This window comes from Lepidochelys kempii, chromosome 6 (assembly GCF_965140265.1).
Source record: "Lepidochelys kempii isolate rLepKem1 chromosome 6, rLepKem1.hap2, whole genome shotgun sequence".
Classification (NCBI taxonomy): domain Eukaryota; kingdom Metazoa; phylum Chordata; order Testudines; family Cheloniidae; genus Lepidochelys; species Lepidochelys kempii.
The window spans coordinates 29889255-29904883 of NC_133261.1; the positions used below are offsets into that span (position 1 = coordinate 29889255).

General features: G+C 40.4%; 1 protein-coding gene across 11 annotated transcripts in view; it reads left to right on the top strand.

The window, feature by feature from the left end:
* Positions 1-15629, top strand: part of LOC140912629 (serum amyloid A protein-like) — a 59048-nt gene that overhangs the window by 3975 nt on the left and 39444 nt on the right. For 7 of the 11 annotated variants that reach the window (XM_073347315.1, XM_073347311.1, XM_073347312.1 and 4 more), the window contains 9 exons: positions 869-979; positions 3575-3639; positions 4183-4375; positions 8780-8913; positions 10323-10538; positions 12098-12169; positions 12764-12852; positions 14097-14275; positions 14543-14701. In XM_073347315.1, the coding sequence (XP_073203416.1) occupies positions 869-979; positions 3575-3639; positions 4183-4375; positions 8780-8913; positions 10323-10538; positions 12098-12169; positions 12764-12852; positions 14097-14275; positions 14543-14701 (1218 nt within the window). Of the gene's footprint in view, positions 1-868; positions 980-3568; positions 3640-4182; positions 4376-8779; positions 8914-10322; positions 10539-12097; positions 12170-12763; positions 12853-14096; positions 14276-14542; positions 14702-15629 lie in introns of those variants that run through there. The other 4 variants (XM_073347317.1, XM_073347318.1, XM_073347320.1 and 1 more) reach the window with 4 other exon arrangements.

A 15629-nucleotide genomic window follows, 5' to 3' on the forward strand; every position in this document is an offset into this window, starting at 1 on the left:
AATTTGCAGATTATGACTTGGTGTTTGCTACTTAAAGCTTGGGTGCAGTTTTATTACTGTCAGCTGCATGGTCGAGAATAGTGGCTTCTTGGAAGAACAGTTAAGAGCAGTGTAGAGCAAACAAAGATGGATCTTCTTTTGTCTGTAATGAAATAAATAGAAAAATCTTGCATGTATCTTTAAAAATGTTGCTTGCCCATTCTTAAAGTCAGAGTAATTTGCTGTTTAATTCTGTTTTTGAAGCAAATTACAAATATAAGGTACTTTGAGAATAGATTAGTCAGTTCCAGGAAAAATGCAATATTTACCCCCAAAGCCTCTAAGTGCATAGTCACTTAATTTGAATTAAAACATTTGTATTATGATTTAAGGTTTATTTTTTGGTCAGCCCATGAAATCGGATGATTGGTTAAACTTTAAGTGGATGATACCTTATTCCGATGTACAACTTCATAGCAAACTGTTCTACGCTTTGATCTGTGCTTATTGGGTATGATGGCAGATCCATCAAAAGAAAATAAGTTTTGCCCTTGTTTAAAAAATATCGTCTAACAAGGTTTAAAGTGCTCAAACAGCTTATGAAAAAACCTGAATTTGTCTTTTTCTGTGTCCTTTATCACTAAATATATTTGCAGGAAAACAGTCTTCAAGAGTTTGTTTGCTTTTGCTGCATTGGTTTCACTTCTCTGACAACCTAGCCTTGCTGTTGCATACCTTGAGGGGGGAAGGGAGGGGGAGATGAGCAGCAGGCATAGAATAGGTTCATTGTCAAAGCTTTTGTTTTTAACAAATAAAGGACAAATGAGATGCCATTATCAGGGAGTTTACGTTTAAGTAGCTACATTGTCCTGTGTCATAATTTTTTCAGTGCACATGTATAGCTGTGTCTCGGAAATGGCTGGCTCTGGGCAGTTCAGGAGGGGGATTAAACCTGATTCAAAAAGATGGTTGGAAACAGAGGCTGTTCCTCACTCATAAGGTAAGGTTAGAATTGTGCAAAAATCTCAAGAAGGGCAATATTTCAATTGCAGAAGTGGGGAAATGGTATATTCATATTAAAGTCCCAGGAATGTACAGCCTGTTGAATTATCCAAATAAGCTGAATTTTTTCACTACTTGTGTTTGAAGAGAGAGGTGATTGTTTGCAAAAATAGCGCTTTGCAAAGTGTGGGGGTTTGAAGGAAGAGTAGCCTGAAAGGGTGCATAGTCTACTCAGTTGTTCTCCAGACTCATAGCTTTCCTTTTTTAAACACGTCTCTCTCTCTCTCTCTCTCTCTCTCTCTTATGTTCAAAAGAAAATCTTCAAATCTTATGTGAAGTCAGCATAACCAGTTTGGAGATATCTACCTAAATTTGCAGTGAACCTGAAACAATAACTCTAGCTGTGAATTGCCTCAGTCATTTCAATGGGTGTTAACTCAAACGCCAATGATGATTCTCTATATATTAACACTGTTAGCTATTACTAAGGCTGCGAGTTTGTCACGGAAGTCACAGATTCTGTGACCTCTGTGACTTCTGCAGTGGCTGGTGTGGCTGGCTCCGGGGCTGCCTGATCAGCTCAGGCAGCCCCTGGACCAGTTGCACCAGCCCCTGCTGGGGCAGTCTCAGGCCACTGCCCCCGCAACAGGAGGATTTTGGATGGCGAGCTTAGGGCTGGGGCTAGAGGTGCGGGAGGGGCAGCGCTTACCTTGGGGGGGCTCCCCAGAAATGGTAACATGTCCCTCCCTCTCAGCTCCTAGCTCTACTTGCTGCCTTCGCCCGCAGGCACTGCCCCTGCAGCTCCCATTGGCTGCTGTTCCTGGCCAATGGGAGCTGCAGAGCTGGCAGCACGCAGAGCTAGGAACTTAGGGAGGGACATGTCGCTGCATCCCAGAAGCTGGGTAGGGAGCCTGCCAGCACCAGTGGGGGTCCCGGGCCCGCCAGCACTCGCGGCACCCCCCGGACCACTCCCCCAGCATGTGCAATTGCGTCGCTCCCTTGACCGCTCCCCCCTGTAGCACCCATGGCACTCTCAATATTTAGACAGGGGTATAGTACAAGTCATGAACAGGTCACGGGCAGTGAATTTTTGTTTACTGCCCCTGACCTATCCATGACTTTTACTAAAAATACCCGTGACTAAAACATAGCCTTAGCTATTACCGTGCTCAACACACGTAAGACTGGAATAGATCTTCAGAATATACTTCGTTTCTTGTGTTCCCCAAAGTTGGTGGCATATGTAAAGGACTAACTTGGGCTGGAGGAGGTGTTGAAGATATATAAATTAGGATTTTTAAAGGATTGTTGGCTTTTAACAACACGTGGCAGGATTGGAGGCAGAGAATGATGGATTTAATTTTCCTTTGCAGAGGAAGGGGGATCAGCTTTCAAAAAGCTGAGACTGTGTTTTGCAATCTCTGCATTATTAGTATATCAAATGGTCTGTTTCATTTTTCACTGTTGTGGGGGGGATGATGGATGAATAAAGGTTTTGTTTATTTACAAGTCTTGATTTCTAAAAAAGTACAGAATTAAAACTGCTTTGATGCTGGTGATGGGATCAGTAAAGGTCCTTGTCAACCAAATGATTTGGAGGCACCTCTATTACAAAAATTTCTGTTGTGTTGGTCTTCTTGTAAATGTATCTCCTTTCACTTGTCCAAGTGCTAACACCGTGCTTGCCTTGAGACAGACATGATTGGCAGCATTTTTTTAGATATGATTATGCCTTTATTGGTATCCTTGTGTATTTGTGTATGCCAGGATTTCCCCCTTATTTGGTTACTTTTCAAAACTTTACCTTTAAACTTGAGTTGTGTACAATTATTTAAAAATATAACCACAGATTTCCAGTTGGCTCAAGGGCCACATGAAAGATCCCCTTTGTTACTTGAAGCACAGAGTGAAGAGGATGCTGTCTAATACAAATGGTATACTTAACTTCCATGTGCAGGAGACTGTCTTTTTCACTGGGCCAAAATAGGCTGTCAGTTGGACTTAGTTACACTGACGATTGGTAATTCGTTATGAAGCCTTTTGCGTTGAGTTCATCAGTTTAGAATCCAATACAGATCAGTCGTGATCAGATATCTTTACAGTCTAACAATAGTTGGTGAATTGAAACCACAAACTCATTTTGGTTCCTTGTGCATTGCTGTTTGTATTCTGAAAACAACCCTCGTCACTGGCAGAATTGAATGGGTTTGGAAACTGAACCCTTGTCACTCATGGAGCTGGTTCCTTTAGTCCAGATTTTAAGACGTTGCGTAGACTGTGTCAGATGAAATAATTTTCACTGCTACTACCTATGTTCCTCTTCAATGGATAAACATAAGGCTTCAGTCTCCAGGACTGTCAGTTGGACGTTTTTCACAACCAGTAAGTTCCACTGAAAAAAAAAAAAATGAAGAGAAGGCAAAGGATCCAAGAGCACTCAAAGCAGCTATGAAGACTGACTTTCATCTCTTGTTGTAGTTCTCAGATAGAGGATAAGAACTGTCTATAACCAAACGTAGTAATGAGAACTAACTTTACTACTGCACTTGGAACTATATTCACTTCATCACTTGACTGGTCTTTCTTGCATCAGGAAGGTGCCATTTCCCGGGTTGCCTGTTGTTTACATGATGAAGATTATGTTGCTGTTGCCACCAGGTGAGAAATTCGATTTAATTAATTTTTCCCTTCCTGCCCCAAGGCTATAAAGCATCTTCTCTGCTGGAGTGTATTCCACAGTAGCCATGTTGGTCAATTTCCCTGTTAGCTAAGGCCTGAGACATTTCAGTGGCACGGTGAAAGTGTGTTTGCTGACCTGATAAAGTGAAATGGGTAGCTAAAACATTTATACGTTGAAATTCCAGTTAGTTACATTTATTTTGTTCACAACAGACACCTTTATTGGCAGTTTCAGAACAGAGGCCCAGGTTTGAGTGAGCAACCCTCCAAGTCAGGGCTGATGTACGTTGGTAGGTTGGTGTGTGGAAGCTTGTATCTTTGGATAAATGTAGCACTTTATTTTTCAGAATGGTCAACCTCGTAATTTTCATATGTACAGCATTCAAACACAGCATTATTATATCAAAATGTATTCTTTGCTTGCCTCTTTCTGCAAGCAGCACTTCTTTACTACTAGTATAAATGATAGTCACTTTCAAAAGATCAGTTCTCTTAAAAATGTTAATCTCCTAACTGTTACAGTCAAGGCCTTGTAGTTGTCTGGGAACTCAATCAGGAGCGTCGTGGAAAGCCAGAGCGGATTTATGTTTCCACTGAGCACAAAGGCAAAAAAGTCACATCTCTTTGTTGGGATACAGCCGCACTTCGAGTTTTTGTAGGAGATCATGTGGGAAAAGTGTCTGCTATCAAGATTAATACATCCAAACAAGGGAAGGTAAAATGTTACCCATTTTCTTTACAATGAGAGGAGATTCCAACAGACAGACACACAGATTCAATGTGTCCATGTTTGTTAGTAAAATCAGGGTGGGGGAAAGAATTCACTAGCAAATTAAGTTCTGCTCGTTTTAGTGACTAGACAGGAGTGATGAACTAGATACTGGTATAAATGTTTGCTTCAATTCTTGACTGTATATGTAGCTAATCCAGCAAGTGGCAATATAATGTAAATATTCTAAAATACATTAGCATTCAATTTGGAGGTACGATTTACCACTTTTAACAGACATTGAGTTCAGGGTGGATTTTTTGCACAGTGATGCAACTCCTTTTTAGAAGTCTGAGGTTAAATCCATAATTTCTGTCTTGGCGGTTACGTCAGATAGTCTTAAGTAATCAAAAGATGGATGCACCACTTATTATGGTACTTCTGCTTAATTGTAGAATGAGTCCGTCACTGTACAGGATGATATTAAGTAATTGTCTACACTTACAGCGGCATATAGAATACAGGCACAGCACGCCCAGCTAGCACAGGTATAAATAGCAGTGTAGACATGTCTTAGGTGAGTAGAATAGAGTGCCCTCCATTGCTAAACACATGAGTATATATTCTACGTAGCTCTCTACATGTTCAAGCATTGCCTCCTATGTCTACACTGCTGTTTTTAACAGTGTAGTGTCAGAGTCCATTCCCTGCCACGGGGAAAGACTCTGCAATGGAGAAAGGCTCTGGTATGGGGGAGGCAGCAGGGAAACTCCTCCCCCCCCCGCCCGAGACTTTCCTTGCTGTCGCCCCGCCAGAACTTCTTACTGTCATGTCTTGCTACACACTTCAGTGACAAGTGTGCACGCAGCCTTATTTCACTGGAGCATGTAGTGACATGCATAGTGCCTGTAGACAAGGCAAAAAACAGTTTGTCACAGTCCTGGCTAAGCTTCTCCCACTGGATGCTTGGCAGACAGCTGTTTGTACCCACATGCTGGATCCATGTGCTGCTAAGCTCCTCTGGATAGGCTTCTGGTTTCTCGGGCACACTTCCCAGGCATAAACTCTCTGATGACACTTATGGGGAATGGGACCTTGTGATTGAGCAGTCTTGGTTTCCAGGATCAGTGCTAACCCCCCAAACCCTCCAGTCTCCCCATTAGCTTAAGCACACCTTCCCCAGAGCTTCATTCTCATGTACGTTCTGGTTCATAGTTTAATCCATTTGGGACATGTGAAGTTAAAGGAGGTAACGCACAAGGACTTTCTAAACTAGTCATGCTTTATTCAGAAATCACAATAGATAAACAGATATAGGCAAAATTAAATACCTTTATGCAATTCCCTCCCCGAGTGCCCATGCTGAGAGGTGTTTGGATTTTGGTTAGTGTATTCAGGGTCCCAGGACCTTCCTCTCCTTCCTTCCTCCTGATCCATCTAGCCACCTTGTTCTGTGCACTGAGAGAGTTACTCGGAGCACACTGTGTCCATTTATAACTTTCCAGTTCCTCTGCCATGTTACTCTCCTAGTCAGCCTCAAAGCTTCCCTCAGGTGATCAAGATCCACCGTCAGGTGTGCTGTTGCTTGGTTACTGCCTGTCTGAAGTCCAGACTGAAAACACTAGTTTCTTGCAACACAGTCTCCCCATATGGGTAACTGTTATGGCCAAGGTACACCTGTTAAAATGTTAATGACTCTTGATGTTCCTATCATAGCTGTCTAGTTAGGGTCTGTGCCATGTATAATACAATCCCTATTATCAAATGGCTGATTCAGTATACACTGAGACTTTCCATGGTATAGCAATTTCATAATATGAACCAGAATTCATAAGTTTTACATAAGGAAAGTCCCAAATCATGTCACAGCTCCACAGTTAAACATGTTACCAGAACAATTGCAAAAAAGAGAAAAAGTGGAACTGAAATTTGTAGTAAAGTGGAAGTTCGGGTTTTGAGGTTCGTATCATGGCAGATCTGAACAATACATTTAGCATTAAATCTGCAAAGAACTTTTAGAAAACTGGCCTCTATCTTTTTTGCTTTTTTATAATTTGGGCTTCAGATTTGTCAGGGCATTTTATATTAAAAAATCATGGAGCAGTTGCTAAGCCTGTGATTTTTACTAATTTTATTATGACTGCTCTGTGATTCTTGATAAAATGTGCCCTGACAAATGAGGGGGCACCGACCAGCTGCAGCAACACCCTTTGCTCTGACACCACAACCCTAATCCTAGCCTGGGAATGGAGGGGGCTTCAGAGCAAGCCCAACCTGCACTCACCTCGAGCACAGGGAGCAGTAGAGCCTGCATCCTGTGGGGCTGGTCCCAACTCCCCACTCTGGGCATTGCAACCAGGCATGCAGGATTGCAGCACTGCTCAGATTTGGCCCAGCTGCCTCTTCGTTGTGATAGAGGGGCAGGCCAAACCTGAGTGGTGCTGCAGTCCCATACACCTGGTTGCAACACACACAGCGGGGAGCTGGTCCCAGGCCTGCAGGACAGGAGCTGATGGTGTGAGGTGAGTGAGTCATGGATGAAAAAAGTTACGGATAAGTGGGAAGATCATGCTATTGTGACTCTTCTTTCCTGCCATGACAAATCTATAACCTTATTTATAATGTATAAAATATAGACTGTAAGAAGGCCTGAAAGCCTTTGTATTAAAGAAAAAAATCTGCTTGTTTTATTTTAGAAATATCAAGTAAGTCAACTCTATTCTTCCCTGGTTTTCCCTGGGTAAAATGTCTCCGGAATATATAATGTGTGCACTAAACCCTCAGTTGAAGGGATTGGACTGTTGAAACTCTGACGTACTTTCTCCACAGTGTTAATTGGCCATTGAAGCTAAATAATACCGAAAGCTTTAATAGTCAGGCTATGGAACAATTAGAGAATTGTAACGAACTTTTCACTTGTGCGCCTCCTGGTTCAGCTGCATCAGTGTCCTCACGAGTGAGAGCCCAGGTGTGTGCTACTTGTTGTATGGCCCACAGTCAATGCAAGTCATCTATGTGAGAATTATTTAGTAAATGGTATTTAGACAACATGCCGCAGAGGAACGATGAAACTTGCTGGCATTTGTAGGTCGATTAAATGTGAAGCTAAGTTACCTTAGTAAATAGGTGTATTCCCATAGGGAATACACCTAAGGGAGACTATTACAGGCTTAAAAGAAAATGTGCATTACATGGGTAATGACACATTTATGTAGAAAGAGAACTTACTAAAAAAAAAGTCAAAGAGGACTATGATGTACAACAATGAATATAGTACAAGTATACATTGATGGGGAGAAAAATTACAAGACACTATAAACAAGGCCCCCATCTTGCAAGCACGTATGTGAATAACTGTATGTGTGTGGATCAGAGGTTGGCAAACTGTGGTCCGCGGGACCATCCTGCCTGGCCCCTTAGCTCCCAGCCGGAGAGGTTAGTCCCCGGCCCCTCCCCTGCTGTCCCCACTCCCCCACAGTCTCATCGTGCTGTGTCGCCAACACTCTGGCTCGCCGCTCCTGCTGGGCAGCGTGGGCGGTGTGGCTGGCTCCGGCATGGTAAGGGGGCGGAGGGTCCCGGGAGGCAGACAGGGAGCAGGGGGCGGTTGGATGGGGGTGGAGGTTCGGGGGGGCAGTCAGGGAACGGAAGGGGGGAGCTGGATAGGGCGTGGGAGTCCCAGGGGGCCTGTCAGCGGGCAGGGGTGTGGATAGGGGTCTGGGCAGTCAAGGGACAAGGAGCAGGTGGGGCAGTCAGGAGACAGGGAACAGGGGGGTTGGATGGGGCGGTTAGGGGACGGGGAACAGGGCGGGTTGCATAGGCGTGGGAGTCCCAGGGAGCCTGTTAGGGGTCGGGGGTGTGGATAGGGGTCGGGGCAGTCATGGGACAAGGAGAGGGCTGGGTTGGATAGGGGGTGGAGTCCCAGGGGGGACAGTTCGGGGCGGGGGTCCCGGGAGGGGGCGGTCAGGGGACAAGGAGCGGGGCGGTTGGATGGGTTGGGGATTCTGAGGGGGGTAATCAGAGGGCGGGAAGCAGGAGGGGGAAGATAGGGGGCGGGGCCAGGCTGTTCGGGGGGGCACTACCTTCCCTACCCGGCCCTTCATATAGTTTTGCAACCCCGATGTGGCCCTCGGGCCAAAAAGTTTGTGGATAGTCCATTGAAATCTGTAGGGCTATTCACTCACATAAACATTCTCAAATCCAGGGTCTTATTTGTAGGGGGAAAGTAATGGTGTATGTTATTGGACACAGGACAGAGTTAAATTAATGTGAACAACCACAAACAGTTTGAAGTTTGCCGTTTTCTGACCTTTGAGTGCAGCAGTTTGCAATTTTTTCTTAATGTCGTTTTTATAGAATATTATCAACATTGACCTAAACCCAGTATATGTTGTTTTTTGTTTGTTCCTTTAGGCAGCTGCTGCTTTTGTGATGTTTCCAGTTCAGATTATAACCACTGTTGACTCCCGTGTAGTTCAGCTTGATTATTTGGATGGAAGACTGCTTATTTCTTCACTTACTCGCTCCTACTTGTGTGATACTGAGAGGTAAGTTATACACTAACTGCAAAAGTATCAAAACATCTCTTAAATCTGGAAACTGATTCAAATGGATCAGCTGAAAGATTATTCTTTAGCATTTACATTTATTATTTGTAAATTTCATCACTCAACATTGTTACCATTTAGCTGGTCATACATACTCGTCATTGAAGAAACTTTCTGACATATTGTAGACCAGATATTACCCCTTAGCAGTATTATCTTAACAGTATTAACTTACTTCTTGGTTTTGCTTCTGATTTTAGGGGTTGGGTTTCATGGTTTTAAAATGAATGATAACTTTAATTTACAGCTCTTCAGAACAGTATTTAGTGTCTACACTGCACATGCAGTTTAATGGACACAGTTAAACTTTGAGTTAAGCAGAGACAGCAAGGAAGATACCGGCCCTGCTGTGTAGACCCTAGTAAGATAGACCCAATTGGCTAGGCAAATAGCATAGAAATTACTTTGATTGCTAAATCAAAATAAGTAGTAAAAATTAATGCAGAAAGTATGCAATGTCTTCGTAAAGTACAAATTTAAAAATAATGGAAAACTGACTTGTATCAAGCAAACAGGTTTCGTTTTGGTTAAACTGCAACTATCTCATCACTCTATACTTTGAATTATAATGGTGAGATTTTTTGGTTTAACTTACTGGTCATCAGGAAGTTTAGACTTGAAATTAGATGAAGGTTTCTAACCAACAGAGGAGTGAAGTTCTGGAACAGCCTTCCAAGGGAAGCAGTGGGAGGCAAAAGACCTATCTGGCTTCAAGACTAAGCTTGATAAGTTTATGGAAGGGATGATGTGATGGGATAGCCTAATTTTGGCAATTCATTGATCTTCAACTATTAGCGGTAGATATGCCCAATGGCCTGTGGATGGGATGTTAGATGCGGTGGGATCTGAGTTACTACAGAGAATTCTTTCCTGGGTGGCTGGCTGGTGAGTCTTGCCCACATGCTCAGGGTTTAGCTGATAGCCATATTTGGGGTCAGGAAGGAATTTTCCTCCAGGGCAGACTGGCAGAGGCCTGGGGGTTTTTCGCCTTCCTGTGCAGTGTGGGGCACGGGTCACTTGCTGGAGGATTCTCTGCACCTCCAAGTCTTTAAACCACAATTTGAGGACTTCAATAGCTCTGACGTAGGTTAGAGGTTTGTTATAGGAGTGGGTGGGTGAGATTCTGTTGCTTGCGCTGTGCAGGAGGTTAGACTAAATGATCATAATGGTCCCTTCTGACCTTAAAGTCTATGATTCTATTCAATAAACTTTACCATATCAAATACAAACTAAAATATTTTGGAAGCTTACGGTTATGAATGTTCCTTTGGTGGTTACAGTCCTCCAAGAAAATGTTAAAACAGAGCCTGTTTTTCTTTATTGTCTAAATATATATTTTCCCCCACTAGAGAAAAATTCTGGAAAATTGGTAACAAAGAAAGAGATGGAGAATACGGCGCCTGTTTTTTCCCAGTTGGAAAGAGTTGTGGGAGCCAGCAGCCATTAATATATTGTGCACGTCCTGGGTCAAGGATGTGGGAGGCGAACTTTGAAGGGGAGGTGCTAAGTACCCATCAATTCAAACAGCTGCTCTCATCTCCTCCTCTCCCCGTTATTACTCTAAGGTAGTGGTATTGATGGTGGTTAGTGATAAATTGGGTTATGCTTTCATCCCGTGACTCTTTCTGTGAAAGCTACTCTCTGAAAGTCACAAAATACAGTAATAAAAAGTCAAGTCATGAACAAACACTTCCACTTGTCATGCAGCCTAAAGTTTTCATTTTGCAGCTCTCAGAAATATTTGTTCAGCTGTTCTTTATAGCATCCACTCGCCCACACGCTTGCATCCAAAAGTTTTCTTCTAAAAGGAAAAAAAAAATCTTCTAATGACAAAAGATCATGCTTAAGTAGTGACTAATGCAATGGTTGCCATTTCAATTAGAAGTGGTCAGTTTTTATTACATATCTTCAAGTTGGCAGGAGCTCTGTGCATGAGTGCTTTAAGAACTGATTTCTTTGTTTTGTAGTCAATTCTGGCTTCCAATTAAATGTAGCTGTAGCAAGTTACCGTCATATTTGATTAGAGAAGTGAATTCATACTTTGACTCTTGGGTTATATTTTCCATAGCAGAGATGCAGTTTAAAGTAATAAATCTACAGTGTTGCCTTTGGATGCTCTAAAATTATTATTACTAAACATAGAGCTGTTAATGCACTTCTGTTTGGTAACATGTTTGACTCTTTTTGGAATGGGTTAGGTTGGGGTAAGGGTCATAGCTTTATCAGAAATACTTCCAGTGTACTTTATGCCTATGGAAAATATAACTACATAATTATTTCATAGAATAATTAATTTTTTTCTATATTCGTATTTTTAAATGTTTTTGGTGGGAAAAACTTTTAAACAAACTGATCTCTGACCTTTACTGTAAATTATCTTAAGAGTTAAGGCAACCAGAGGTCTTGGACTCTTGTAAATTTCTATTTCCTGTTCTGAAGTATCAGTCCTTTTGTAAAAAGAAAAGAAGTACTTGTGGCTCCTTAGAGACTAACCAATTTATTTGAGCATAAGCTTTTGTGAGCTACAGCTCACTTCATCGGATGCATACTGTGGAAAGTACAGATGATCTTTTTATACACACAAACCATGAAAAAATGGGTGTTTACCATTACAAAAGGTTTTCTCTCCCCCCACCCCACTCTCCTGCTGGTAATAGCTTATGTAAAGTGATCACTCTCCTTACAAAGTCCTTTTGTAGTTTATGATGACCTCTTCCTTCCATATTCATGGCTATTTAAAATGCCAGTGAAAAACAATTCTGTTAGTTAAAAGATTTAAGCTAATCCATCCACCCTGTATTAATTTTAGAGGTAAATTGTAATATAGTCAGATTGTGACTTTAATAAATATTGAAATTCCTAAGTATTCCACTTTAGTAATAGTAGGTATTTTGCCAATAAACTTTGTTCATAAGTGACAGAAAAAACTAAAGCCTCAATCTTACAAACATACCCATATGTTTAATTTCATACATATCACTTTAGTGGGACTAAATACATGCTTAAAGTTTAAGCATGTGTGTAAATGTTTACAGGACTGAGGGTTTAAATATTTTGCTAACGTGTGTTTTGTAATTAAAATGAATAATTGTCAATTGCCATTTAGATATTATATATTCTATAGGTTGGATCCTCAGTATAATACTTCTGCCTGCTCTCTCCAGTCTTTGTCTTTCCCAAAACTGTTATATTTGACGTAAGTATTTACCAGCACTCTGCTTTAACAACAATATTGTCTTTGTGTTAGCTTTCATCTCATCTGTTCAAATTAATATCCTGCCAAGCTCATGAGCAGTAGTTTTGATTTGTTTATCCTCTTCTTCCCATGCTCCAAATCCTCTTAACCCATTTCCCCCCAACCCTGTTGTCTAGTGAATTCTTTTCAAAATCCTAATTACTTTAAGTTTCCAGGTCTTGTCAACAAAATATAAATTTGTACTAACTTTTAACATTTTCACTAAACGCATTTTTTTACGGGTTCACAGTTTCATGTAAATCTGCAAACCTTCTCCAAAAGTCAGTTTTTTTTTAAATCTACAAAATAATCTTCCTACCTGAATTCCCTGTATGCAGGTTTGGTAAAAGACTATAGAAAACAGATGTGTTAGGTCAGGAGGCTGTGTCTTAAATCTTGTTTTAGAGATCTAGAGATCTTGTTCTCTAAATAAAAAAATAATAGATTAATTAAATATACTATTAAATGGCGTACTCTGGCAAGAGAATTTCCTTCTGAAATGAGTACGTTAAAACTTCTTGAAACAATGCTTAATATTTTTTTCTTTGCTTACAGCGAGCATTGTGTTATGACGTGGACAGAAAGAGGCATTTATGTCTTCATTCCTCAGAACGTTCAAGTTTTACTTTGGAGTGAAGTAAAAGGTGAACTTTAAGAAACTTATGTTTTTGCTGCATTGTTCATTACATTTTGACTTTCTAAAGTCCTGTACTTACAGTTCAGTAAACCAATTTCCATTTCCACAAAAGGGTAAAATAACATTCATTAATAACTTTCTAGTTTAATAGTCAGCAATTTATATGACAAATTTTTGAATATTAAAAAAAAACCAAACCCTTTGAAAACTAATCTTTACAAATTACTTATTTGGATGCTTGTGCAATAAAAGTAATAGGGGACAGTGTATTGAATCTCAGAAATAAAATGACCAAATGTGATTCAATGAAACATCATAAATATTATGGTTTTCTTTCCTTGCTTCTCCTTACTCTGTTTTATTATCTTTCAAAGAATATCTGATGTGGATCTGACTCTAACAGATTAGGAGACTTTTGTATAGTGTTCTTCTAAATTGTATTTACATTCTTCAGTTTAGACAACTGCCGAGTTACACAGAAGGACTAAGAAATGTCAAACACATATGTGCTTACTATATTGGTTCTAGAACTGTTCTAAGAGTATTTAACTGCACTCTTGATATTAACAGTTCAAAATGCCAGTGTTATGGAGCATTTGCACATTAAGTGTTTCTTGTACATCAAATTAATTAAATCCTTAACAAGCAACTAATTAATTTCAAATAATGGGACCTGTCATTGTGCTATGTAGTCTCTGCGTTTTGGTTTGTTTTCTTTTCCAAAGAAAAAAGGTGCATAACTTGTAATTAAATACTTCCAAGTAACTTGGTAAAGATCAAAGGACTCTTAGATTTTAATTGTATGCAATGATAATTATATATTAATGTACTGTCATCTAATTTTATCCCATATTCTGTTGGTCTATTTCAGGAATGGAAATTTGTTGTAATCATTAGTAGGCAGATGGAAAAGTACAAACTGTTTCCAATGTGTTTGTGTCCGTGTCAGTCCCAAGAAATTAAAAATGTAGGGTGGCTGAAGAAATGTCTTTTATTGGACTAACTTCTGTTGGTGAGAGAGGCAAGCTTTCGAGCTTACACAGAGCTCTTCTTCAGGTCTGGGGAACTTACTCAGAGTGTCACGCTAAATCTGTTCTACGTTGTATTGGTCCAGTACAGAATTTGGTCCAATAAAAGATATTGCCTCACCCATCTTGTCTCTAAATTGTTTCCAAGTTTACCCAGAAATGGAAAGGAATACTGATAAGTACATTCATCCCTAAGACTTCTCTACTCGTCTGTTTTATATAGATATCCAGGATATAGCAGTGTACAGAAATGAGTTGTTCTGTCTGCATACGAATGGAAAAGTCTCGCACTTCTCTCTTCTGCTAGTGGAGCGGTGTGTAGAACGTCTGCTAAGAAGAGGTTTCTGGAGTCTTGCTGCCAGAGTCTGCTGTCTTTTCCAGAACTCTATTATTTCCTGCAGAGTAAGTTAGGACCTCTTCCCACCTCTTTCATACATCTATTCATTTAGTACATCTATCTTTTGTCCTAAACCAAATCCTATAAAACTCTGCACTTCGGATTTTGGAGCTTTTTATCGTGTTGAAATGTTATTGTAGAACTAATCAGCAATGATTCCTTTATTAGAAAACTTAGCCTATACTTGTATGGGTAGTAAATTAAAACCCATCTGTTATGTTTCCTATGTGCATTAAGACTATTAACAAACCTCTTGCTTTTTGTATTGTTAGGCAAGAAAATTTTTGCCTCTAGACAAACTAGAGCACTTGAAATCACAGCTGGACCTCTCAACCCAAAGTGATGTCAGTAGCCAACTGGAAGAATTGATATCAAAACTGGAACCTTTAGATTCTGCATGCAGCAGCAGAAGGAGCAGTATTTCATCACATGTAGGTGTACATAAAGTTGAATTTTTTCGTTAATTGAGTTCTTCCTCGTTTTGTTATGAGCTTGTCTTTTGCCATCTTTGACCGGGGTTGCTGGAGGGATGATGCTGAAAATGCTCAAATGCAAAGAATAGGGCAGACAATCCCCAAAACGGGTAGTTTATTCTAATAATTATATTCACCAGGCCAGTAACAAAACAGCCTCTGTAATGCCTGACAGGTTCCCTTTAAGCACTCTAGCCTTTGGCTTCCACTCAAACAGCCAAGTCTATATGGTGAGGATTATTTAAAACCTTATTCACCATATATAAAGTCCTACCAGTCCCAAGGGATCAGACACATTACCCACCAGGTTAATGAATATTTCAGATCTTACCCAAATACATGCTTACAACCAATTCTTATTAACTAATCTAAGATTTATTTAAAAAGAAAAGAGTTACTGTGGTTAAAAATCATTATACGTACAGATATGAGTATAGTTCTTAGGTCAGTTTCATAGCAGAGATGGTGATGATGCTGATTTGTAAAAATCCTTCCTGAATCAGTTCAGTAGGTTATAGTCCAATAGGCAGTTGATGTGTAGAGTTTGTTCAGATTCTTCCATGAGAATTTGCAGGGATAATTCAGGGTACACCTGGAGACCTCTTGCAACTTGAACTTCCTCATCAAAGTTTAAGCAAATCTGAGATAGTAAAGATCAGGCCCGAGCCCTTTATAACTAAAGCTCAGCAGATAAGTCTCTTGATAGCAAATGATCACAGCGGGGGCCTTCCCGGATGAAGAATAGGCAGTGTATATTGTGCTTTGAAGCTAAACTTCTATTTCCTATGTATATGCTGATAAACTAGTTGCATTGATTAGCATTATCGCAATTACCCATTCAAATGGTTAATAGGTAGTGTACTGCACACTTCAAAGAGAAATAAAG